At 47.5% G+C, this 27,953-nt stretch overlaps 1 protein-coding gene across 1 annotated transcript in view; it reads right to left on the bottom strand.

Annotated features, from left to right (window-relative positions):
* Positions 1 to 27,953, bottom strand: part of cmtm4 (CKLF-like MARVEL transmembrane domain containing 4) — a 93,396-nt gene that overhangs the window by 28,240 nt on the left and 37,203 nt on the right. The window contains exon 2 of the mRNA XM_072517808.1: positions 2,798 to 2,974. Coding sequence (XP_072373909.1) covers positions 2,798 to 2,974 — 177 coding nt within the window. The remainder of the gene's footprint in view (positions 1 to 2,797; positions 2,975 to 27,953) is intronic.

Raw genomic sequence — 27,953 nt, 5'->3', positions numbered from 1 at the left:
CAACGTTGTCTATCTCATACGCTGCAGGAAAGGACGTCCCGAAGCGTGGTACATTGGCGAGACCATGCAGACGCTGCAACAACGAATGAACGGACATCATGCGACAATCACCAGGCAGGAATGTTCCCTTCCAGTCGGGGATCTTCAGCAGTCAAGGGCATTCAGCCTCTGATCTCCGGGTAAGCGTTCTTCAAGGCGGCCTTCAGGACGCGCGACAACGCAGAATCGCCGAGCAGAAACTTGTAGCCAAGTTCCGCACACATGAGTGCGGCCTCAACCGGGACCTGGGATTCATGTCACATTACATTCATCCCCCACCATCTGGCCTGCGAAATCCTACCAACTGTCCTGGCTTGACACAATTCACACCTCCTTAACCTGGGGTTACCCCGATCTCTGGATCTGTAAAGACTTAATTACCTGCAATTGCTCATTCTAAGTATTGTCTTGCATCTTTGAAATTGTCTATATATATGTTTCTGGAACATAACTCTTCAATCACCTGAGGAAGGAACATTGCTCCAAAGCTGGTGTTTCAAACAAACCTGTTGGACTTTAACCTGGTGTTGTAAGACTTCTTACTGTTTCTAGGCAAGTTAGTGAAGGGCTAATTATTACATCTCTGTGGAATAATAACACTAGAGGGCACCACCACTTCTCTGTATATAAATCATACCTCAGGGAATGCTGGGTAGTGTTAGCATAAGGAGAAAGCCTGAGAACAGCACTAGCAGATTAGATTAGAGACAGATAACACTAGGTTATTATTAGTGACTATATAGATTATTGATTACTGCTAGACAGATTCAATATTACTTTATTATTAACTATAGCTCAGTAGCATGTGCGAACTTCACTTAATTAACCATTATACAACAAATTAATTTTGTTTCAATCTAATGATTGGTGGATTCTTTGACATCAACTCAACGGACCATTCTGGAACAAAAGACAAAGAACACAACATTTTACCACCAAGGGTAATATCACACTCTTGAAGACCACAGGATAGTTGGAGATTGAAATATCTTTTAAATGGTATCCATGTGCAATAGGAGACATTCAAATGAAACATCTCTGGAACAATATAGAGGGAACTTTACTCTGTATCTAACCCCGTGCTGTACCTGTCCTGGGAGTGTTTGATGGGAACAGTGTAGAGGGAGCTTTACTCTGTATCTAACCCCGTGCTGTACCTGTCCTGGGAGTGTTTGATGGGAACAGTGTAGAGGGAGCTTTACTCTGTATCTAACCCCGTGCTGTACCTGTCCTGGGAGTGTTTGATGGGGACAGTGTAGAGGGAGCTTTACTCTGTATCTAACCCTGTGCTGTACCTGTCCTGGGAGTGTTTGATGGGGACAGTGTAGAGGGAGCTTTGTTCTGTATCTAACCCTGTGCTGTACCTGACCTGGGAGTGTTTGATGGGGACAGTGTAGAGGGAGCATTACTCTGTATCTAACCCCGTGCTGTACCTGTCCTGGGAGTGTTTCATGGGGACAGTGTAGAGGGAGCTTTACTCTGTATCTGACCCCGTGCTGTACCTGTCCTGGGAGTGTTTGATGGGGACAGTGTAGAGGGAGCTTTACTCTGTATCTAACCCTGTGCTGTACCTGTCCTGGGAGTGTTTGATGGGGACAGTGTAGAGGGAGCTTTGTTCTGTATCTAACCCTGTGCTGTACCTGACCTGGGAGTGTTTGATGGGGACAGTGTAGAGGGAGCATTACTCTGTATCTAACCCCGTGCTGTACCTGTCCTGGGAGTGTTTCATGGGGACAGTGTAGAGGGAGCTTTACTCTGTATCTGACCCCGTGCTGTACCTGTCCTGGGAGTGTTTGATGGGGACAGTGTAGAGGGAGCTTTGTTCTGTATCTAACCCTGTGCTGTACCTGACCTGGGAGTGTTTGATGGGGACAGTGTAGAGGGAGCATTACTCTGTATCTAACCCCGTGCTGTACCTGTACTGGGAGTGTTTGATGGGGACAGTGTAGAGGGAGCTTTGTTCTGTATCTAACCCTGTGCTGTACCTGTCCTGGGAGTGTTTGATGGGGACAGTGTAGAGGGAGCTTTACTCTGTATCTAACCCCGTGCTGTACCTGTCCTGGGAGTGTTTGATGGGGACAGTGTAGAGGGAGCTTTACTCTGTATCTAACCCCGTGCTGTACCTGTACTGGGAGTGTTTGATGGGGACAGTGTAGAGGGAGCTTTGCTCTGTATCTAACCCTGTGCTGTACCTGACCAGGGAGTGTTTGATGGGGACAGTGTAGAGGGAGCATTACTCTGTATCTAACCCCGTGCTGTACCTGCCCTGGGAGTGTTTGATGGGGACAGTGTAGAGGGAGCTTTACTCTGTATCTAACACCGTGCTGTACCTGCCCCGGGAGTGTTTGATGGGGACAGTGTAGTGTGAGCTTTACTCTGTATCTAACCCCGTACTGTACCTGTCCTGGGAGTGTTTGATGGGGACAGTGTAGAGGGAGCTTTACTCTGTATCTAACCCCGTGCTGTACCTGTCCTGGGAGTGTTTGATGGGGACAGTGTCGAGGGAGCTTTACTCTGTATCTATCCCCGTGCTGTACCTGTCCTGGGAGTGTTTTATGGGGACAGTGTAGAGGGAGCTTTACTCTGTATCTAACCCCGTGCTGTACCTGTCCTGGGAGTGTTTGATGGGGACAGTGTAGAGTGAGCTTTACTCTGTATCTAACCCCGTGCTGTACCTGCCCTGGGAGTGTTTGATGGGGACAGTGCAGTGTGAGCTTATTCCAGCAATTCTATGATTGTATGATTTTGCCAAACTCACCGTCAAGTTCCAGTTGATCTGTGGTACTCTTGTGTGAAGATTCAGACTGAACATCAGCAGCAGAACGCCAGTGATCACGAAGGCTGTGCAGCTAACAAACTCGAAGAAATAAAGGCCGCCACACGGCAAACACTCCTTCACGGTCTCAATGCAGATGAAGGCTATCAGTGCCAAAACCTGAAAGGAAAACAGAGTCTTTTAAATCAAACATGTTTCGCTACTGGTTGCAGTCTTGGTCTCTGCAGCTTGAAAGATCCCTCTCCCCCCCCCCCCCCCCCCCTCCCTCTCTCTCTCCATCCCCCCACGTCAGCTGATCAGGTAGCAAATGTGAACAGTAACATCTGCAGAGTCTGTCATCTGGCAAAGAAATGATCCAACTCAGCCAACACAACCAAAAACAAACTCACCGTTCATCTCATTCCTGCTTACAAAGCGCACAACGGCTGCTGTCCTTTGTAGCCACGTAAAATGGCTGCGTTCCGATTAATCTGGCCAAAACCCAGTTTGAAACGGCTAACCCGAAAGGCTGCTGGGAAAAGCAGGTAACAAGACACAAGCAGGCAGCTGCAGACAGTATCGCATATTCAGCTCTGGGAACGTAGCCCAGATCGATACTCAGGGCTATCAACAGCCCATCAACCCAGGTATTTGCAGTTGCATTCAGGACTGTTAGCAGCCCATCTATCCAGACATCTGCAGTTAAATCGGCTATCCCCGGGAACAATTGCAACATATTAGCAATTGAATACCGGGCCAGACCTCTCGGCGTCTGCAGTGGCCGAAACAAAGACAGGTGAGCGACCACCCCCCGATCGAGGAATCGCCTCACCATTGGACACATCGACCCCAGGGATTGGGGACAAATTCAATCACTTGGGACTCAGGGTCAAGGGCCACTCCGGGAGGCGGGAAGCCCCTGGGCCCTATAAAAGTGAGGGGCCAAGTTCAGATCTCTCTCTCTCTCTCCTCTTCGCCTGCTCGAGACCTTCGCAGGAACAGCAACCGGCAACAGTAAGTTTGAATCCAGCGATCGCTATCCGGTAGAGACACCTAGCCACCGACCTGTAGCAGCCTTTCGAATCCCGCGGGCCAGATTTGATTGGACAAGCCATTTGTTTCCCTGACCTGGTGGGCTCTTCCTAAGTTAAATATTGGCCAGTAGTGATAGGTTGGTTATTTAGAAAGTAGTATTAGGGTATTAATATTGCTTGTTGTATATAATAAATGACCGTTGTTTTACTAAGCGGTGTGCTGTGTTATTAATCATAACCTGAACTTGAACCACGTGGCGGTATCATAAAGATACCTGGCGACTCATGAGCAAAGGTGACGTAATCAGAGCAAATAGACGAAGGTTAAAAAGAGCAACACCTTCCCTACACTTTGTAGAGATTAAGTATGTGAGCATTGTAGGTATTTATTACCCCACCCTCGAGTGGAGCTTCCACCAACTCGGCCACATGGGCAGTTGGAATTACGTTCACCAGATCTCAGGTTTTGAGACATATTTATCTCGAGAACAGTGAGAATGTGGGAGGTACTGTCACATAATGCACTGCGAACTGGAGAACTGTATTTAAGGGGATATCGAGATAAATCTGAGTGAGAGAGAGGAATAGGAGGATATGTTAATGGGGTGAAATGAGGCAGGGCTGGTGTGGAGCATTAACACAAGTGGAGAGCTGATGGGCTGAATGAATTGTGCGATAAAAGATCGAGGTCGATCCAATTCTCCCTCTGCCATCCTGGTAGCCGGCAGAATCAGTGTTAATGGAATATTAAACAATCTCGGTGATCAATCGCTAACATTCTCCACCACAGACCCACAGTCGGCCGAGGAATCCCCTTCGGAACCCCCCACAGAGGTGGAGAGATTTGGGAACCATAGGCCCGACGATACCTGTCCTTCTCAAACCACACTGCACTCACCACATTATCATGGATCATTTCACGTACGGTTATCTTCCGAAAGAGATCAATCCACGGCGGAGTGGCCCGGGCTTGCTTAGCATCCACGGAACATTTGAACAGTCAACCAGGCTGGCGTGGGACTGGAATCAGTGTCCAGTTAATGTGGTGCTCTTTGAGTTGCGAATAGTCAGGGTGGATTCGGAACATACACAAAGACCACAAAAAACGAAGTTGAATGAACAAAGCTTAACTTTATTGCACTACTTATTATACAGTTCGATCGGGGGCGACCTGTGGTGCAGTGGTTAGCACTGGGACTGCGGCGCTGAGGACCCGGGTTCGAATCCCGGCCCTGGGTCACTATCCGTGTGGGGTTTGCACATCCTCCCAGTGTCTGCGTGGGTCTCACCCCCACAACCCAAAGATGTGTAGGTTAGGTGGATTGGCCACGCTAAATTGCCCCTTAATTGGGGGGGAAAAAAAATTGGCTACTCTAATTTTATTTTAGAAATTATACAGTTCGATCACTGTTCCTAAAACAAGCAATATTATAACGAACCGACAACTACACTATACTAACACCGGTCTCATGCACACTATTTTAAATTGTTCTCTGCTCTACTCCCATTCTCTCTTGCTTTCTCGCCACTCTCTCCCAGAAGTCTGAGAGGCATTCCTTTTTATAGGTCTGCTCCCCAGCTCCATCTAGTGGTCGGTTAGAGTATTACATTAACCCTTAATGTGCTAGACATTATACATAATGTCACACTTAATTCATTATAGCTGAGGGCCCATTGGGATCTTTTTGACAAACATAGCAAGGAGCTCACTGAATGCAGATATCCATGGGCCCAAACGGAGGTGATAAACGGCATCAAGGTCACTCCGTATTGTCCTTCATGCATTACGCTGATTTTCGACCTTGCTGGGAACAAATGGAGGCAAGTCTTGAGAATACAGATCGAAAGGTTAAAGGTGAATTCAGGGCCACAATTCACCCATTCTAATCTTGTCCCACTTCAAGCTTGTATAAAAAAACCTCAACAGATAAACTCAAGCGACGGCTCCTCATCTTTCAATGAAGCACTTGGCAGCTTTCTAAACTCAATGTCAGTTTAACAATTTCGGATCATAATCTCTTCTCCCGGACAGTACGGTGGCACAGTGGGGGAGCACTGTGGCCTCACGGCGCCGAGGTCCCAGGTTCGATCCCGGCTCCGGGTCGCGGTCCGCGTGGAGTTTGCACATTCTCCCCGTGTCTCAGTGGGTCTCACCCCCACAACCCAAACATGTGCTGGGTAGGTGGATTGACCACGCTAAATTGCCCCTTAATTGGGAAGGAAATAGAATTGGGCATTCTAAATTTTAAAAAAGGAAGAAAAGTAATCTCTGCTCCCAGGTTATTAGACAGCTAACTGATGATTCTTCATTGACACCTCCCCTTTTCTTTGCTCGTCTCATTCCCATCCCTCTTCTGCCTGGGCCTCGCTCTCTTTTGTTATTCAATTTCTCCTGAGTTCCGCCCTATCCCTTTTGTCCTTTCCACCCCTCCCTGTCTGTCCATTTCCATCTCTCACTCTTTCCACTTCATCAACCTGAACACATGAAATATTCAGCGAAGCCCTACAGTGCATGTGGAGGCCATTCGGCCCATCGGGACCACACCGGCCCTCCAAAAGAGCACCCTCCCTAGGTTAGAGAGAAAAAATGTCCTCTGCTGCGGGACTCCAGAGCCAGGGGACAGAGCATTAGAGTCAGGCCATGCAGGGGTAATGTCACAAAGCACTTTCTACATACAGGGTATAGCAGAAATGTGGATCACTCTCCCCTCCCCCAACAAAATGAAGACTGAGAGTCAATTGAAAATTTCAAAACTGAGATTGGCAGGGTTTTTGTTAAACAAGGAGATCTGGGACCAAGATGACTAAACATAACCTCTGCTCAGTCTCTGGATTGGACTATCTTCACGGATGTGGTGCACAGTTTTCTCTCTCCCACAGAGAGCTGTCACCAGTGCGCCATCTGTGGAGGTTGGCCAAGCAAGGCCCGTGACCAGTCCTCAACTAGTTAGGGTGTCCCAGGATGACCAATTCTTGGGGAAATAATTAAGAGACATTTTGATATGGGGGAATCATACGACCAGGGGGTGGGGAGGGGGGGGGGTCTGCTGAAGAGAAGGGTGAGGGTGGGGCAAGTGTGGGGATGGTGGATTGGTGCACCACCAAGAATGTGGGGGCGGCGGTGAAGGAAGAGCGGGTACTGACGTAGCTGTAAGAGTGGGGTCGTGGTTACAGATGAATCGGAGAGAGCGGAGAGAGAGATTGCCCGTGAACCCAATAAGAGTGGGGGTTGGGGTTGATGGTGAAACTGAGGGAGCAGTGGGTGGGGGTGGGGGGGGAGGCTATGGGAGCGGGCCAATGGTACAAGAACGCAGCGCGTATGAGGAGGTGCATACGTGCGTGGGTTTCCTCCGGGTGCTCCGGTTTCCTCCCACAAGTCCCGAAAGACGTGCTTGTTAGGTGAATTGGACATTCTGAATTCTCTCCCCCCCCCCCCCCCCCCCCCCCGTGTACCCGAACAGGTGGCGGAATGTGGCAACTAGGGGATTTTCACAGCAACTTCATTGCAGTTTTAATGTAGGCCTACTTGTGACACTATATGTGACACTTGTGACACAATAAAAAAACAAACAGCCCGTCTCAGGACAACGACCCCAAATAGGGCAAGTCGCATAAAATTCAGAACGGTTGGGTAACCCTGAAATTACCTCTTCCAGTTCCAAATTAAGACCTGCCCCCACTGTTTCTGGTCGGAACATTACAGTTGTTAGTCTCTCGAGAGGACCTGACCGACAATCCAATACAGCAAATCAAGTTCATTTTTTTTTTTTAATGCCAAAGTCTTAATTTAATGCACTCAGCGGTTTTAACTGAAATTGAATTAATGTCAAAAGACGTGCAAGTTATAAAGATGGAAGAAACACTATTGGAAAGGGAGGGGTCAAGATAAAAGGTCGACAGCTGATCCAAGGAGAAAGTGGAGTTGAGGATCATCAGATCGGGCATGATCTCATTGAATGGTGGAGCAGACTCGATGGGCCGAATGGGCTCCTTCAGAGGGCAGATCAGAGTCAATCATGTGGGTTTGAGACTGGAGTCACCTATAAGCATGGCATGTTCCTGCCCTTGGAGGGATTTGAGTGAATCGGTTTCTTTTTATATAGACAGACAAATCCGACGCTTTCATCGTCAACTTAACTGATATCAGCTTTGTATTTAAGAACTGAATTCTAATGTTGGGTTAGTTCTAATGGGAATCTGCATTATCTGATGTGCAGCTGGCAGATGGTCTGTGGGCGTCGGGTGTATTTCAATAACGTAAAATGCAGGAAATGTCACTTTTCTGTAACTGCCACTTAAAAGATACAGATTCTCCGAAATGGAAAAAAAGTGTTTTTTGTACTGTTTTGATGAGCTGTGGGCATCGCTGGGCAAGGCCGGAATTTGTTGCCCATCCCTAATTGCTCTCGAACTGATGTGACTTCTCAGCCATGACAGAGGACAGTTAAGAGTCAACCACATTGCTGTGGGTCTGGAGTCACATGTAGGCCAGACCGGGTAAGGACGGCAGATTTCCTTCCCTCAAGGATGTTTGTTATTTATTTAGCGGATGCAAAACTCCGAAGTCGAGCAGGTTCTCCTGGTGCGGCTGTGATGAGTGCGGATAGGCCTCCGCTGTGTCTGTGGATTGGACATCCTTCTCTGATGTGGTGCACAGTTTTCTCTCTCCCACAGGCACACAGGGGACTGGCACTAATGCCACATCTGTGGCGATTGGCCAAGCAGGGGCCGTGGTGGGTCCTGAACATGTTGAGGGCGGATCACTCTGTTCTTGGAATGTTGAAACCAGACAGTTGTTGGGTCGTGTTTGAGACCAGGGGCGCGATTCTCCGTCCCCCCACCGGGTCGGAGAATCGCCGGGGGCTGGCGTGAATCCCGCCCCCGCCGTGTCCCGAATTCTCCGCCACCAGAGATTCGGCGGGGGCGGGAATCGCGCCGCGCTGGTCGGCGGGAATCGCGCCGGTCCCACCCCTGGCGATTCTCCGGCCCGCGATGGGCCGAAGTCCCGCCGCTGTCAACCCTCGCCCGCCAGCGTGGATTAAACCTCCTTTTGAACGGCGGGACAAGGCGGCGCGGGCAGGCTCCGGGGTCCTGGGTTGGGGGGGTAATCTGGCCCCAGGGGATGCACCCACGGTGGCCTGGCCCACGATCGGGGCCCACCGATCTGCAGGCGGGCCTGTGCCGTGGGGGCACTCTTTTTCTTCCGCCTTCGCCACGGTCTTCACTATGGCGGAGGCGGAAGAGACCCCCTCCCCTGCGCATGCGCGGGGATGCCGTGAGTGGCCGCTGACGCCCCCGCGCATGCGTCGCCCGGCGAAGACGTTTCGCCGCCGGCTGGCTTGGCGCCAAAGGCCTTTCTCGGCAGTCGGCGGAGAGGAACCACTCCGGCGCGGGCCTAGCCCCTCAAGGTGAGGGCTTGGCCCCTAAAGGTGAGGAGAATTCCGCACCTTTGGGGCGGCCCGACGCCGGAGTGGTTCCCGCCACTCCATTGCGCTGGAACCCCCCGCCCCGCCGGGTAGGGGAGAATCCCACCCCAGGTAATTGTTTGTCGTGTCCAATGATTCCCATTCATTTGTCCAGGTGGAATTTGCTTCAAAGTCCTCTGGGAGGGTTTTCCAGATCGGCCTTCTTGATAGGCGGCACGTTGGCACAGTGGCTAGCACTGCTGCTTCACAACTCCAGGGTCCCGGGTTCAATTCCAGCCTCGGGTGACTGTCTGTGTGGAGTTTCCACTTTCTTCCCATGTCTGCCTGGGTTTCCTCCAGGTGCTCCGGTTTTCTCCCACAGTCCAAAGGTGTGCCGGTTAGGTGGATTGGCCATGCTAAATATGTCCTTCAGTGTCCAAGGATGTGCAGGTTAGGTGGGGTGACTGGGATAGGGCGGTAGAGTGGGCCTAGAAAGGGTGCTCTTTCAGAGGGTCGGTGCAGACTCGATGGGCCAAATGGCCTCGTTCTGCACTGTAGGAAATCAATGGGTCTGTCAGCTTGCCTGACTGTGGCCTATATCTCGCTCTGCTGCCTGTCTCTCTCTCTCTCTCACTCTCTCTCTGTCTGGACGAGAAATCCTGAGACCCATTCTAATGCTCTGGGATACAGAATCAGATCCCATGGATTTTATCTGGAATTTAAATTCAAATACTAAATCTGGAATATAAATCTAATCTCAGTAATTATGATCATGACAACCATCGATTGTTGTACAAGCCCACCTGGTTCACTAACGCCCTTTAGTGCAGCCCACCATGGACAAGCAAAAAGTACTTGGATAAGACACATCGATGGACTCCCCTGAGGCTCAGTACGAGCACAACCCTGTTCAACTTGCACACAATTGATCTTCCAGTACCTCTCGAAGATTCATACAGGCCGACGACGTCTGCCTCGCAACTCAGCCCCGACTTCAACACCTTGGAGAGGACCCTGAACGAAGACTTGTCAAAACTTGAACAATACTGCAACACGTGGCATCTCGAGTCCAGCTCTGAATAAACTGTATCCACATCATTCCATCTTTACAATGCAAAAGCCAAGAGAGAGCTGAACATCCAAATGAATGGCTGCAAGTTACAGCACCACCCAATCACAACATGCCCCGGAATGACCTTAGAGAGGACACTGGCCTTCCAGGGACACCTAAAAACAACCGGAGCCAAGCTCATGGCCAGAAACAACTGGATTGCCAAATCCTCTCAACCTCAGCACTCACAGTGAGACAGAGAGAGGGAAAGAGTGAGAGAGAGAAAGTGAGTGAGTGAGTGAGTGAGGGAGAGAGAGAGAAAGTGAGTGAGTGAGTGAGTGAGTGAGTGAGTGAGTGAGTGAGTGAGTGAGTGAGTGAGTGAGTGAGTGAGAGAGTGAGAGAGTGAGTGAGTGAGTGAGTGAGTGAGTGAGTGAGTGAGTGAGAGAGTGAGAGTGTGAGTGAGTGAGTGAGTGAGAGAGTGAGTGAGAGAGTGAGTGAGAGAGGGAGAGAGAGAGAAAGTGAGAGAGAAAGTGAGTGAGTGAGAGAGAGGGAGAGAGAGAGAGAGAGGGGGAGAGAGAGAGGGAGGGAGGGAGGGAGAAAGAGAGAAAGTGAGTGAGTGAGTGAGTGAGAGAGGGAGAGAGGGAGGGAGGGAGGGAAAGAGTGAGAGGAAGGAAAAGAGAGAAAAAAAAAAGAGAAGACAGAGAGAGCAAGCGAAAGAGAGCAAGAGAGAACAAGTGAGAGAGAGAGAGATGTCATGTTCTTGTCGTATGGCCTGATTTATATTATAAGACTTGTAGCTGAAGCTATAAATGATTTATTAACATTAATTGGGGGTCAACGATTCAACTATATACAAAACAACAGATGAATAACAGTATGATCATGCACACGCAACCTCTCTCTTCCAGCTCTCCAGTCAGTCGGAGGTCACCTGACTCTAACGTTCACTTATATACGAATGAAACTCCTAATGGTCGGTCGGAGAATTACAGCACAACCATGATATCACTACAAGAGAGACCAAGCGAGAGAGAGAGAGAGAGAGAGAGAGAGACCAAGTAAGAGAGACCAAGCGAGAGAGAGAGAGAGAGAGAGAGAGAGAGAGAGAGAGAGAGAAAGACCAAGCAAGAGAGAGAGAGAGAGAGAGAGAGAGAGACCAAGTAAGAGAGACCAAGCGAGAGAGAGAGAGAGAGAGAGAGAGAGAGAGAGAGAGAAAGACCAAGCGAGAGAGAGAGAGATAGACCAAGCAAGAGAGAGAGAGAGACCGAGAGATTGAGAGAGACAGAGAGAGAGAAACAGAGAGAGAGAGAGAGAGAGAGAGAGAGAGAGACACAAACCAAGCGAGAGACCGAGACAAAGCTAGATAGAGAGACCGAGACAAAGAGAGATAGAGAGACCGAGACAAAGATAGATAGAGGATACAGTGAGAGAGATACAGAGTGATAATGGGTCAGGTTTTCTGCGCCCAGCATGTTGTGCGTCACGGTGGCAGAGGTGACCCGGGTTTCCCACCCTATGCACACCAGCCTCTGCAGGGAGGTCCATGCACCTGCAGTGAGTCAGTCAGAAAGTTGCGAGGATTATGCCCGAGCCCGGCAATATTCTAGAGAGTGAAGTGTTTCCCAGAATTTTCCTGATTTTGTCTCGGGCAAACCACTTGGGCCGTCTCAAAATCGTAATCCCAACTCTAAAGTGTCAACGGTCGAGCACTCCTGTTTGTGATGTTAAAATACGGAACAGATTGAAGACGATGTGGGTCAGATATTGGTACCACCAATTTCTCTCTACCAGACTGTATAATTACACAATCTTGCCACAGTACAAAGAACAAAGAACAATGCAGCACAGGAACAGGCCCTTCAGCCCTCCAAGCCTGTACTGGTCATGATACCACCCTTGGAATAAAACCAATTTTACACTGACCAGGTTTTTAATTGGCGTTCTGGGCGAGATATTTTGAGTTTTATGGGACTAAACCCATCTCCTTCCTCCCAGTGAGGGAGAGGCATGTGGGGGGGGGGGGGGGGGGGGGGGGGGGGGGGGGAGAGAGGGGGTAGGCCATTCAGCCCCTCAAGACAGTACCACCATTCACACTGGATCAACTGCAACAGGCACTCGCATCACTCCATTAACACAGGAAAGTACTCCATGATATGGCTGACCTGGGTCTGTGCTCCATTTACTCATCCCTTGGATACCCTAAAAAATCAATCAGTCTTGGTCTTGAACCATTTAATTGCCCCCAACAATCACCCACACAGCCCGAGATAGCAATGGAATTAGCAATGGAATTAGCAAGAAGCCAACGCACCCAAACACCGGGAATGGTCTTTCAGTAAACCCTTCACTTTCCAGTATATTGCAGGGCTCAGACGTAATCCTCGCAATGTTCTGACTGACGCAGTGTGTGTGAGATTGGAGGCAGAATCCGTTCTGGATGGAACAGTAAATAGGCCTCCTGCCGATGTCGGTTTCTGAGCAACAGGGCAGCTGACTGTTGAACATTAATCACAAAACGAACAAGAGGCAGGAACTGGCTGACAAAGGAGGCAAACAAACATATTCCCAAGGTCACCTGCTGCCCAGATGCAAATCAGTCACTGACACTTTGACTGAAGAAACCTCACGCTGCCTCTTACAATGAACTTGGGAGTAATTTTAATCACCCACCCATAGTGCGGTTCAGTAATGCTGTGTGACATGGAAATAATAATCCACAAACTTTGACTAATCAGAGAGTCAAACCCTACCCATCATTCCCGTGAAATGAAAGTCACCACAATCCCGCAGGGCCATAGGCTGCTCTCCCCTTTGAGGGGGGGGGTGAAAGAGATGACTGGTGGTGGTTTGACCCGAGGGTCACCACACCTCAGGCGAGGGGCAAGGTTGAGAAGGCGGGGCCTTCATGAACAACCTCAGCCTGTACGGGAGTTTGAACAGCTCCACGTCACAGACCAGCCGTCCAGCCAACTGAGCAAACCATTCCCCCATCATCCCTGTACACGCTGTCTGAAGCAGCTAAAAAAAAAATAGTCCCCCCCCCCCCCCTTTTTGTCTCATATCTTTCTTTATTCCTCCATTTTGCTTTCCAGCCATTCACACTGGTGCGTGTGGACTTCCAAAAGGCTATAAGAATGAGAAAGATTTTAAAGATGTATACTGGCTCAGATCATTGGGTCGGGAGGTTAAGAGTCTCACTTCCAGCTGACACTCCCCAGCTGCAGTACTGAGGGAGCCCCGCATTGTCAAAGTTGCTGTCTACTTGGTGAGCTGGGCATAAAGAGTCCCATGGCATTATTTGAAGATGTGATGTGGAGATGCCGGCGTTGGACTGGGGTGAGCACAGTAAGAAGTCTTCCAACACCAGGTTAAAGTCCAACAGGTTTGTTTCAAATCACTAGCTTTCGGAGCACTGCTCCTGCCTCAGGTGAATGAAGAGGTAGGTTCCAGAAACATATAGTAGACAAAGTCAAAGATGCAAGACAGTGCTTTGAATGCGAGCATTTGCAGGTAAATAAGTCTTTACAGATCCAGAGAGAGGGGTAACCCCAGGTTAAAGAGGTGTGAATTGTCTTAAACCTCTTTAATCTGGGGTTATCCCTATCTCTGGATCTGTAAAGTCTTAATTACTTGCAAATGCTCGCATTCAAGGTATCGTCTTGCATCTTTGAATTTGTCTATATGTATGTTTCTGGAACCCACCTCTTCATTCACCTGAGGCAGAAGCAGTGCTCCGAAAGCTAGTGACATCGAAACAAACCTGTTGGACTTTAACCTGGTGTTGGAAGACTTCTTACTATTATTTGAAGAGTTCTCCTGGCTCTCTGGCCAGCATTCTCCCTCAGAATCTCCTCCACAAAATATGTCAAAGTCATCCATTGGCTGAGGAATGCTGATGTTTCTCACTCAATAAACACCTTTAATTTTCCTTCCAGCTTTCTCGTCACTGAATCCCGTTACCGCGTTCCTCGCCGTCACAAACAAATGCTCACCTATGCTATAAAGAGACTCCGATGCTGAAGTTTTTCACCTTGCACTCAGCAGGACAAATGGAAGAATGTCAAATTTCAAACTATCACAAAAAGTTATACTACAGGGAATAAGAGTTCTGATTGGTTGGCAAGGTGAGGCGTTGCCATGGAGAAAACAATGGGGAACTCCAAAAGCTCTCGGGCAATTCAAAAAGGTTGTAAAGCTTGAACGTATTCCTTTTGTTTTCAGAGAATGGGTCTCTTCTTGCGAGTGTAAACAAGCCAGTTCCGAGCTCGACTGATTATCTTAAATTGGCTGTTAATGTAGCTATTAGCACATTTCCCTCCTGTTGTATAAATTGTTGTGGGTGTTTGAAATTTGGCATTCTTGTGTTTGTCCTGAGGGGGTCAAGAAGAAAAGCTTCAACAACATGTCTCTCTTTTCAGCAATATTGAAGTATTTCTTGTGTAATGTCTATAATGTGGCAGTCAATTAATGCACAGCCAGCTCCCACTAAACGCAAACTCATAATAACCAGGTTATTATTATTTTTTTTTTTTTAAAGTGATATCCAGTGAGGGATAAAGAGTGGCCCAGGACTCCAAAAGGATGCTTCCTCCATGGAACAAAAAGAAAAACTGGCATTCATATAGCTTCTTTGACAACAATGGGCATTGAAAACTTCTTTACAACTAACAAAGTATTTGTGAAGTGTAGCCAGTATTGCAATGTAGGGAGTGTAGCAGCCAACCTGCACACAGCAAGATCCCACAAACAGCAACATAATAATGATCAGATAATCTGATTCATGGGTGTTGTCCTTGCCCTTGAGTATTGCTGCCGAAGCTTTATTTTAATTAATTTACGGGATGTGGGCGTCGCTGGTTGGGCCCAGCATTTATTGCCCATCCCTAGTTGCCCTTCAGAAGGTGGTGGTGAGCTGCCTTCTTGAACCGCTGCAGCCCTTGAATCATAGAATTTACAATGCAGAAGGAGGCCATTCGGCCCATTGAGTCTGCACCGGCCCTAGGAAAGAGCACCCTACCTAAGCCCAGCTTCCACCCTACCCCTGTAACCCAGTAACTACACCTAACCTTTTGGACACTAAGGGACAATTTATCATGGCCAATCCACCTAACCCACACATCGTTGGACTGTGGGAGGAAACTGGAGCTCCCGGAAGGAACCCACCCAGACGTGGGGAGAAAGTGCAGACAGTGACCAGAGGCTGGGATTAAGCATGGGGCCCTGTAGCTGTGAGACAGCAGTGCTACACTGTGCCACCATGCCACCCTAGTTGTAGGCACACCGACAGTGCTTTTAGGAAGGGAGTGGCAGGATTTTGCCCCAGCGACAGTGAAGGAACAGGGATATATTACCAAGTCAGGGCTGTGAGTGACTTGGAGGGGAACCTCCGGGTGGTGGGGTCCCTATGGTATTTGCTGCTCTTGTCCTTCTAGATGGCGGCGGTCGGGAGTTTGGAAGGTGCTGCCTAAGGAACCCTGGCGAGTTACTCCAAATTTCAAAGGAAGCAACAATTTATATTCTATGAGAAAGGGGTGGGGATTGGTTGGCTGACTAGCTCTGGTTGGAGAGGCACTGTCCCGGTCTTCGTTAAGATATAGGGGCATCTTTCCGGCAGGTGGGGACCATCTGAAACATTTCTCTCCGAAGATGCAGCCTAAGCTGCTGGGGTTTTGCAGCATTTTATGCCTGAGTGGTCTACAGACACAGACTAAAAGAATTGCAGACACCAGGTATGGCAAGATTCACACTTCAGGGAGCCAGACTTCTCCAGCGTGACAATTAATTAAACTGCCCCCACAGAGGGGAGACCTTTAGAAGGGGTGTTTTTAGTTGCAATGCACTGCTTAAAAGGGAGACTATCCGAGCTATGTTTAGAGCGAGCAATCAAAAGTCATTTGGAATATTAAATTATGCATTATCCCGACATATTTAACAAACTCAGCAACTAATTCTGCATTTTTACACTCCTCTAAAAACAAGCGATAGAAATTGCTCTGGCAAACTGTGGGTTTGAATGGGCTGAGTGGGATTGTCTCATCAGATCGGTCTACTTTTAAAAAAAATAAAAATTGCTCCGATTACTGCCAATTACCCCCCCCCCCCCCCCCCCCAGTGGCTCGATACATTGCTGATCAGCCCAGTGGGACACAGACGGCACTGTTCCCATCCTCGCCAGGTATCTATGGTAACGCAATTGAAGAAGAGGGAAGAGGCTAGACTGATGAGTTACTGCAGCGAAGCTTGCATCTCTCCCAAACAACAGAGCCAAAGCATTTCACGGTCAACGGATGTTCGAATGTGGGAAGAACATCAGCCAAACTGCGCCCAGCAAGATCCCACAACAGCAATGTGAGAGTGACCGTATTATCTGTTTTTGCGATGCTGTACTAGGGGTAATTATTGAAGGGGGAGAACTCACTCACCGTCTGTCCCTGCACCCCCCCCCCCCCCCACTCACATCCAGCTGTGAGGGTAGAAGGAGCCTGGTTTTAAACGTTTCCGCCACACGTCAGCACAGCCCCACCCTCCGCACTGCAATGAGGGCGTGCTCCTGTCTCCACAACACGATTTGAACCCATCACCTTTGGACTGGGGAGGGGAGGCTTAGGTAGCCACATGCATGCCAAGAGCTGTCCTAAAGGGTGACATCGGTTGAATCAATAAAGATTGGTGTCGGTACAGGCTGAAGTCAGTGTCACCTGGAGAGTGGTTGCCTCGAACTGGTTAATGCTTATTAACTTCACAAGTGCAACATTTACACAGCAAGAATAGAACTTATGGCATTTAACATGTAAGAGATAATTTTGGCATAATGCTTGCACAGGAGCTGTGGATAGGGTGGGTGTAGGGGAGGGAAACGAGATAACAATGTTGAATTATACTTCACCTTTAGTACAGCACATTTCCAAGGGTGTTTCTGACAAAGAGAAAACCGAGCATTGGGAATGAGAGAAGAGGATTTTTTGAGAAGGTGGGAATCACTGGCAAGGGCAGCATTCATTGTCCATCTCCTGGATCCCACGGGAAGGTGACGTGGTCCACCATCTTGAATCACTGGCTCTTTGATATGACTGAACGCCCATTTTAGAAGGTAACTCAGAGTCAGTCAGAGTGTGGGACCACATGCACATTGGAGGTCCACATCAGGGAGGAATGGCAGCTGTGCGGAGGTGGTGGTGTAGCAGTATTGTCACCGAGAACCAGGGGAATGCTCTGGGGGCCAGGGTTCGAATCCCACCATGGCAGATGGTTGAACTGGAATTCAATTAAAAAATCTGGAATTAAGAGTCTAATAATGATGACCATGAAACCAGTGTCGATTGTGATTTTTAAAATCCCGTCTAGTTCACTAATGTCCTTTAGGGGAGGAAATCTACTGTCCTTACCTGATCTAGCCTACTTGTAACTCCATACCTACAGCAATGTGACTGACTCTTAAATGCCAGCCATACCAAAAAAGCAGATGCGAACCTGGTGAAGCTACATCACAGGATCCACCAAGCAAACTGTGCCCCCATTCCAACCCTTTAATCCTCTAATCTTTTGAGCATTCCCTAACCCGTCGACCTGGTGAAGTTACAACACAGGACTACGTATGAGCCAAACAGCATAAGCAGCAAATAATAGACACCGTTAAGCGATTCCACAACGAATGCATCAAATCAAAGCTCTGTAGTCCTGCCACATTCAGCCGTGAATGGTGGTGGACAATTAAACAACTCACTGGAGGAGGAGGTTCCACAAATATCCCCATCCTCAATGATGGAGGAGCCCAGCACACGTGTGCAAAAGACAAGGCTGAGGCATTCGCTACGATCTTCAGCCAGAAGTGCCGTGTGGATGATCCACACCGTGTGGAAGAATAAAGGGATTAAGGGTTATGGTGTTCGGGCCGGAAAGTGGAGCTGAGTCCACAAAAGATCAGCCATGATCTCATTGAATGGCGGAGCAGGCTCGAGGGGCCAGATGGCCTACTCCTGCTCCTAGTTCTTATGATCTATCTCGGTCTCCTCCAGAGGTCCCCAGCATCACCGATGTCCGTCTTCAGCCAATTTGATTCACTCCACGTGATATCAAGAAACAGTTGAAGGAGGGCAGTGTGGTGGCACAGTGGTTAGCACTGCTGCCTCACGGCGCAGAGGTCCCAGGTTCGATCCCGGCTCTGGGTCACTGTCCGTGTGGAGTTTGCACATTCTTCCCGTGTTTGCGTGGGTTTCGCCCCCACAACCCAAAGATGTGCAAGGTAGGTGGATTGGCCGCGCTAAATTGCCCCTTAATTGGAAAAACTGAATTGGGTACCCTAGAGTTATTTTTAAAAAGAAAAAAAAAAGAAACAGCTGAAGGCACTGGATATTGCAACAGCTATGGGCCCTGACAGTATTCCAGCAATAGTAGGCTTCAGAACTTGCCGTACCTCTAGTCAAGCTGTTCCAGTACAGCTACAACACTGGCATCTACCTGGCAATGTGGAAAATTGCCCAGGTACATACTGTGCACAAAAACCTTAATAAATTTAACCTGACCAATTACCGACCCATCAGCCTACTCTCGATCATCAGTAAAAACTGATGGAAAGGGTCATCAACAACTCCATCAAGCAGCACTAGTTTAGCAATAACCTTCTCACTGACATTTAGTTTGTGTTCCGCCAGGGTCACTCAGCTCCTGACCTCATTATAGCCTTGGTTCAAACATGGACAAAAGAGCTGAATGCCAGAGGTGAGGTGAGAGTGACTGCCCTTTACATCAAGGCAGCCTTTGACCGAGTGTGTCATCACGGAGCCCGAGCTAAACTGGAGCCAATGGGAATCGGAGGAACCACTGGTTATAGAAATATTTAACACAAAGTAAAATGGTAGTTGGAGGTCAATCATCACAGTTCCAGGTCATCACTGCAGGAGTTCCCCAGGCTAGTGCCCTAGTTCCAACCATCTTCAGCTGCTTCATCAATGATTTACTACGGATGGACGGCAAGTTCTTGATGAACTAGAACACAGTGCTAATGGTGCAAATGCTGTGACAATCGAGTGCATGCTCCACATTGTCAGCAGCTGGTGTTGGGAACAGTTGGGGCTCCTGGGGCGGGGGTTGGGGGCGGAAGAGAGAAACTGTAGAGGGAAGATGTAGCCTGCACTTACTGTCGAAGACAGATTGGCTTCAGCTCCCCATGCTTCACCAGAAACATGTGTAACAAAAAAACACAAAGGGGGAAACCACATATCGGTTGGAAGATACACAGGGCGGGTGGCACGGTGGTTCGCACTCCTGCCTCACGGCACCGAGAACCTAGGTTCAATCCCGGCCCCGGGTCACTGTCCGTGTGGAGTTTGCACATTCTCCCCATGTCTGAGTGGGTCTCACCCCCACAACAGGGTAGGTGGATTGGCCACACTAAATTACCCCTTCATTGGAAAAACAAGAATTGAAAAAGTGAAATAAAGATCGCTTCTTGTCACACATAGGCTTCAATTAAGTTACTGTCGCCACATTCCGGCACCTGTTCGAGGAGGCAGTTACGGGAATTGAACCGTGCTGCTGGCCTGCCTTAAAAGCCAGCTATTCAGCCCAGTGTGCTAAACCAGCCCCTGGATACTCTTAATTTAAAAAAGGATACACAGGAATGGTGTAACCACCTGATCCCCAAGGTGACAATGAGGGATAACCGGATTGTGGCCAAGAGTCACAGACTATCGGACACATTGCATCAAATTCCCACAAAGATCTGATGCAGGAGGCGCCTCATTTCTTCACCTGGCCGGTCAGGCACCATCAACCGGTTAACCAAACCAGACACCCCATTATAAACCAGCAGGAGAAATGTTTTAAAAACCTCAAAGCAAATCACCCTCGTCATCGAAACCCCAAGGAATTGAAGCCTGCGCAACCTGCCCGGAAAGTTAAAAATGCAGAGTAAAAGGTGAAGTGAGGCGGAATATTTTTCACCAAAAGGTTTCGAAAGTTGAAGAATAACTTCCGATGGAAAAACACTAAATTAGACACATGGAGTCATAGGCCAAAAGGACAATGCTCTCCCAGCAGACGCACGACGACAGAGTTTCACAGACTTCACTCGCAAACATATCAGCACACGACTGCCACAGGAAAACTCCAAATGCAGCAGCAGAACCTTTAGCAACATATCATAGTTCAATATATCATAGAATTTACAGTGCAGAAGGAGGCCATTCAGCCCATCAAGTCTGCACCGGCTCTTGGAAAGAGCATCCTACCCAAGTGACCCATGGTCATTCAGAGGACCTATGGGGTTAACAACCCTCCAAGATTGTCCTGAGGTTTCCTCAGGATCAAAGTTTAATGTGATGTGAGAAAACTCGAGGAGAAAAACCATTGGGACAATTTTAGTAAATGGTCTTTCGTCATTTTCCTTGTTAATTAAGCAATCTTGCAGATGGCAAAATGGTCTTTGACGGTCAAAAAACCCATCCTAAACGGGTAAACCGAAACCTCCACCGGTCTTGTAGGCCTCAGCCAAACTGAATTGTATTTGTACAGCACAGTCAAACATTCCAAAACACTTCACAGGAACAGAAGAGGAAAATTAAACATCACACTACAATAGGAGATATTAGGGCAGATAACCCCCAAGGCTTGGCTAAAGCAGGGCAGGAAGTGGGTGGGGAGGCACGCGGTGAGATGGGGGGCAATGGGGAGGCACGCGGGGGGGGGGGGGGGGGGGGGAATCAGTGAGGAGGCTGCGTGGTGGGGGGGGGGGGTAGTGGAGAGGTGTGCGAGGGGGGGCGCCAGGTGAGGTGGCGGGGGCAGTGGGGTGCCATGCGGGGGGGGGGGGGGGTCAGTGAGGAGGCTGCGCGGTGGGGGGGTAGTGGAGAGGTGTGCGAGGGGGGGGGGGGGGCAGGTGAGGTGGCGGGGGCAGTGGGGTGGCCAGGAGGCTCCCAGAGGGCAGTAAGGAGGCGATTACATAGTTTGGCAACTGAGGGCACAGCTCCACTGTTAAGCGATTGAAATCAGATATATTCAAAAGGTCAGAATTAGAGGAACAAGGTGTTGGGTTTGAGGAGATTACAGAGATAAATTGGGGCAAGACCATGGGAGGTTTTAAAATTAAGACATAGCCTGGCTGGGAGCCAATGTAGGACAGTGAGCACAGGAGTGAGAGGTGGGAGACAAGGTGGGGACAGAGTTCAGGATTTGGGCGGCACGGTGGCACAGTGGTTAGCACTGCTGCCTCACAGCTCCAGGGACCCGGGTTCAATTCCGGCCTCGGGTGACTGTCTATGCGGAGTCTGCACGTTCTCCCAGTGTCTGCGTGGGTTTCCTCCGGGTGCTCCGGTTTCCTCCCACAGTCCAAAGATGTGCAGGTTAGGTGGATTGGCCACGCTAAATTTGCCCCTTAGTGTGAAAAAGGGTAGGTGGGGTTACTGGGATAGGGTGGAGGTGTAAGTTTAAGTAGGGCGCTGTTTCCAAGGGCCGGTGCAGACTTGATGGGCCGATAGGCCTCCTTCTGCACTGTGGTGAATCTATGATTCTACGTTTACAGAGAGGAGAATGAGGGAGACCAGCAATGAGAACATTGGAATCGTCGGCACATGAGGTAACAAAGGCATGGCTGAGAGAGGGGCAAAGTCACGCAATGCAACACAAGTAGAAAGAGCTGGTTTTGGTGTTAGCTTTGTCACATAGTTGTGTTATGGTAGAGGTGTTTTCAGAACCCCAAAATGTACCATGGAGTTCAACCAACCTCCCCCTTTAATGTATTTGTTGCTTTTCCGAGCACACAGCTTGTTCTCCAGGTGTGGGATTACAATTATGGACACGTGTGTTTTTAAACACAAAACAATGTTTATTCTATGAACTCAACTTAACCCTTTTAAATAAACATTGGATCTCTTAACACCCCTTACTTCAAAGATAACCCCGAAAATATTACAACACTAAATAATCCTTCAGTTATTTCTTTCAACATCCAAGAGACTTAACACCTTTAAACAGAAACACATCAGGTTAAAGACATTACTTTTAGGAGTTTAAATCACCCAAATGATCCAGAGATAGTCTTTCATGGCAGAGATCACAGCAGATCCAGCTCACTGCAAACACATACACACCCGAGCTCTTTTCAAACTGAAACTAAAAACTGCAAAATGGCTGATCTAAAGCCCAGCTCCACCCACACTCTGACATCACTGCATTTCTTAAAGGTATATTGCATAAACATCCATTTCTTAAAGGCACTCTCACATGACACCTCCCTCCAAGAAAAAAATATAAACCATCAACTTCAAGATGGTTTCATTTTTCACCATCCACTAAGAAATGTACACACCTTTTTGTTTAAAAAAAAACACACGCAAACAGGTATAATAATATAGTCCATTTTTCTTTGTTCTTCCTCCAACTGAAATCCTTCTCGATTGACAGTCTCTTTGAACAAAGTCTCTGCACGATCCATCCATTCCTCTACTCCTCGGCATTTCTCTTCAGAATCAGATAATTTTGTTCAATCTGACCACAGAGTTCCTTGCAATTCTCCAATACAGGAACATTGGTACCACAGCTTTCAGGCAGTCAAATGCTTGTTGAAAGTCCGCAGTCCATTGAAATTTTTGACGTTTCTTTAGCAAGTCCATCAGTGGAGTAATCACGCACAAAACTTTTGCACAACTGTTCGATCAAATGCACTCATGCTAAGAAATCGCATCATTTCCCTTCATCTTGAGGGTATCGGAAACTCCGTAAGGAAAGTGATTCGGGCTTCTCTAAATTCACTTTCGGCTAGGTTCATCACCAAACCCGCCTCGTGAAGTCGATCGAAGAACTCCATACGATGTTTAAAATGTTCTTTCCATGTCTGGAAGTTGTAAATAAAAGCAGATTGTCCCACTTTCTCAATGCAATCCTTCAACCGTGGGATAGGATAAGAGTCCGTTCTTGTAACTGCATTCACCTTTTGATAGTCCACACACAACCGTTGGGTATCGTCTCGTTTAGATACCATCACTATGGGTGAGCTCCATTGGCTGCAACCCATTTCAATTATGCCATTTATAAGCATACTCTCAATCTCTCTGTTAACCTGTGCCAATTTTAAAGGGTTAAGTCTGTATGGATGTTGTTTGATTGGAACAGCATTTCCCACATCTACATCATGTATAGCCATTTTAGTACTTCCCAATTTCTCTCTCCAAACTTGCCCATGTGATATCAATATCTCTTTCAGGTCAGTTCGTTTTTCCTCTGGAAGGTAACTTAACAATTCATCCCAATTTTTAAGAACATCCTCATTTTCCAATTTAATTTGATGTCAAATTCAGTTATCTGGATTTGGTTCGTCACTTTGAGTTAGAATCATTAGAACCTCCTTTTTCTCTCCTTCCCTTTCAAAGTACCTTTTAAGCATATTCACATGACACACTCGGTGAGTCTTCCTTCTATCTTGGTGTTTTTACCACATAATTCACCTCACTTAATTTCCTTTCAATCTGATACGGTCCACAAAACCTAGCTTTTAAAGGCTCACCTACCACTGGTAACAACACTAAAATTTTATCCCCACTGGCAAAACTACAAACTTTGGATTTCTTGTCCGCTACCAGTTTCATTACATTTTGTGCAACTTTCAAATGTTGTCTAGCCAATTCACCTGCTCTATTTAATCGTTCCCTAAAATTTGACACGTAATCCAATAATGTAATTTCCGATTTCTCACCCACCAATTTTTCCTTAATCAATTTAAGTGGTCCTCTTACCTCATGACCAAAAATTAGTTCAAAAGGACTAAATTTGGGAGACTCATTAGGTGCATCCCTAATTGCAAACAATACGAATGGGATTCCTTTATCCCAATCCTCTGGATAATCTTGACAATACACCCTTAACATTGTCTTAATGTCTGATGCCACCTTTCTAACGCTCCCTGCGATTCTGGATGGTAAGCAGTTGATTTCAATTGTTTTATCCCTAAGCTATCAATAACTTCTTTGAATAACTTTGAAGTAAAATTCGATCCTTGATCCGATTGAATTTCTGTGGGTAGTCCATATCTAGTAAAGAATTCAAGTAACTCCTCCACAATCTTTTTAGCTGTAATATTACGGACTGGAATAGCCTCTGGAAACCTAGTAGATACATCCATTATAGTCAAAAGATATTGATTCCCACTTTTTGTTTTAGGAAGCGGTCCTACACAATCGATTAGGACCCTTGTAAAAGGTTCCTCAAATGCTGGAATGGGTATTAAGGGCACTGGTTTTATCACTGCTTGAGGTTTCCCTATCACTTGACATGTGTGACATGATTGACAAAATTTAACTACATCTTTATGTAGTCCAGGCCAATAAAAATGTTTCTGGATTTTAGCTTGAGTTTTCCTTATTCCCAAATTACCTTGTGCAACTCGCAACAGCTCCTTTCTATACCCTACCGGCAATACTACTTGATGAACTTCTGCCCAGTTTTCATCCGCCTGCATATGTACAGGTCTCCATTTTCTCATCAAGACATCATTTTTACGGTAATAACACTCTGGTATACTCTCAAATTCCTCTTCCGCATATGCTTTCTGATATATCCGTTTTATTGCTACATCTTTCTGTTGTAACTCCGCCAATTTTCCTGAACTAAAAATATCCGCCTCATCCTCCACCTGTTCTTGTTCTTTTTCAACCATCTGATCAAAAATAGTTTCTGATAATTGCACTTCAACTTCATCTTCACTCTTTGATTTCTCCTCTTGTCTTAACCTGTGACTTTGCAACCGGGTTACTCCACAATCCGGAAAAATCCCAGGATATTCGTCCTTCAACCCTTCAGTTGTCTGATTTTCCACTGGCTTATCAACCACAGTAGGCATCACTCCCACTGCGATCCGGCTATATCATTACCCAAGATAAACTGTATTCCTGGACAAGATAGTTTCTCTATTACTCCTATTACCACTTCACCACTCTTCACTGGACTTTCCAACCTTACTTTATATAATGGAACGCGACTCCTCTCACCCTGAATTCCACATATCACCACCTTTTCTGGCAACAGTCTTCACAAACTACATAATTCCTCATCTCTTACCATTACAGATTGACTAGCCCCCGTATCTCTTAAAATTGTGATTATTTACCTGCTCTCCAGCTACACGAGTAAACTTTACCCACACAAGTAAATTCTTTAAAGACATCTGGCACCTTCTTCACAATTACTTCTTGAACAGGCTGTACAATTGTTTGCACCTCCTTCACTTCCCTTGGGCTTTCTTTTACCACTCTAACAAATCCCACTGTCTTATCCTGTTTTACCACATCAGCCTTCCCAGTGCTTTTCTTCAACCACCAACACCGTGACTTTACATGGCCTAGTTTATTACAGTGAAAACGTTTGAAACTTTTCATTTCTTTTCCACCCTCCTGGATTTCTTTTTTAATCTGAGGTACACTCTCTTTATTGTCTCCCATCAGATCACCTTTACCTTTACCACTTGAGTATTTCTCATGTCCCCAGTTTCTATCCCTCACCGGCTGAAACTGATGTCGGAAACCAATCTTTGATTTATGAACTAATTCATAATCATCTGCCATTTCTGCTGCTAATCTCGCAGTTTTAACCCTCTGTTCTTCACCATGAGTTCTCACTCCATCAGGAATTGAATTTTTAAACTCCTCCAAAAGTATAATTTCTCTGAGAGCTTCATACGTTTGATCTATTTTCAAAGCCCTTATCCACCTATCAAAATTACTCTGTTTGAGCCTTTCAAACTCCATGTGTGTTTGACCAAATTCATTCCTTAAATTTCTAAACCTTTGTCTGTAAGCTTCAGGCACGAGCTCATATGCACTTAAGATGGATTTCTTCACCTCCTCATACGTTCCAGATACCTCCTCTGGTAGTGATGCAAACACTTCACTAGCTCTACCTACCAGCTTTGTTTGAATCAGTAACACCCACATGACCTGTGGACATTTCATTTGTTTAGCTACCTTCTCAAATGAATTGAAAAAGGCTTCCTTCTCGTCAAACCTTGGCGATGCTTGGACATATTTAAATAGATTCCCACCAAGCCTTCGACTATGACGCTCTTTCTCACTCTCCTCATCACTATCATCCAACTGTACGTTTCCCTTTACGTCTGCCAATTTTAACTGATTGTCATGTTTCATGGCCATTTTCTGAAGTTCAAACTCCCTCTCTATCTTTTTCCCTGATCTGTATCTCCCTTTCTTTTTCTTTTTGTTCTGCTAGAGCTATTCGTTATTTTCTCCTTTCCTCTCTCTCTCTTTCTTTTTCCCCTCTCTCTCTTTCTTTTTCCCCTCTCTCTCTTTCTTTTTCCCCTCTCTCTCTTTCTTTTTCCCCTCTCTCTCGCTCTTTTTCCCCTCTCTCTCTTTCTTTTTCCCCTCTCTCTCGCTCTTTTTCCCCTCTCTCTCGCTCTTTTTCCCCTCTCTCTCGCTCTTTTTCCCCTCTCTCTCGCTCTTTTTCCCCTCTCTCTCGCTCTTTTTCCCCTCTCTCTCGCTCTTTTTCCCCTCTCTCTCGCTCTTTTTCCCCTCTCTCTCGCTCTTTTTCCCCTCTCTCTCGCTCTTTTTCCCCTCTCTCTCGCTCTTTTTCCCCTCTCTCTCGCTCTTTTTCCCCTCTCTCTCGCTCTTTTTCCCCTCTCTCTCGCTCTTTTTCCCCTCTCTCTCGCTCTTTTTCCCCTCTCTCTCGCTCTTTTTCCCCTCTCTCTCGCTCTTTTTCCCCTCTCTCTCGCTCTTTTTCCCCTCTCTCTCGCTCTTTTTCCCCTCTCTCTCCGCTCTTTTTCCCCTCTCTCTCGCTCTTTTTCCCCTCTCTCTCTCGCTCTTTTTCCCCTCTCTCTCTCGCTCTTTTTCCCCTCTCTCTCTCGCTCTTTTTCCCCTCTCTCTCTCGCTCTTTTTCCCCTCTCTCTCTCGCTCTTTTTCCCCTCTCTCTCGCTCTTTTTCCCCTCTCTCTCGCTCTTTTTCCCCTCTCTCTCGCTCTTTTTCCCCTCTCTCTCGCTCTTTTTCCCCTCTCTCTCGCTCTTTTTCCCCTCTCTCTCGCTCTTTTTCCCCTCTCTCTCGCTCTTTTTCCCCTCTCTCTCGCTCTTTTTCCCCTCTCTCTCGCTCTTTTTCCCCTCTCTCTCGCTCTTTTTCCCCTCTCTCTCGCTCTTTTTCCCCTCTCTCTCGCTCTTTTTCCCCTCTCTCTCGCTCTTTTTCCCCTCTCTCTCGCTCTTTTTCCCCTCTCTCTCGCTCTTTTTCCCCTCTCTCTCGCTCTTTTTCCCCTCTCTCTCGCTCTTTTTCCCCTCTCTCTCGCTCTTTTTCCCCTCTCTCTCGCTCTTTTTCCCCTCTCTCTCGCTCTTTTTCCCCTCTCTCTCGCTCTTTTTCCCCTCTCTCTCGCTCTTTTTCCCCTCTCTCTCGCTCTTTTTCCCCTCTCTCTCGCTCTTTTTCCCCTCTCTCTCGCTCTTTTTCCCCTCTCTCTCGCTCTTTTTCCCCTCTCTCTCGCTCTTTTTCCCCTCTCTCTCGCTCTTTTTCCCCTCTCTCTCGCTCTTTTTCCCCTCTCTCTCGCTCTTTTTCCCCTCTCTCTCGCTCTTTTTCCCCTCTCTCTCGCTCTTTTTCCCCTCTCTCTCGCTCTTTTTCCCCTCTCTCTCGCTCTTTTTCCCCTCTCTCTCGCTCTTTTTCCCCTCTCTCTCGCTCTTTTTCCCCTCTCTCTCGCTCTTT

Source organism: Scyliorhinus torazame, chromosome 10, assembly GCF_047496885.1.
Source record: "Scyliorhinus torazame isolate Kashiwa2021f chromosome 10, sScyTor2.1, whole genome shotgun sequence".
NCBI lineage: Eukaryota > Metazoa > Chordata > Chondrichthyes > Carcharhiniformes > Scyliorhinidae > Scyliorhinus > Scyliorhinus torazame.
The sequence above is the reverse complement of the archived record's forward strand: the minus strand, read 5'-3'. Positions and strand labels throughout refer to the sequence as shown.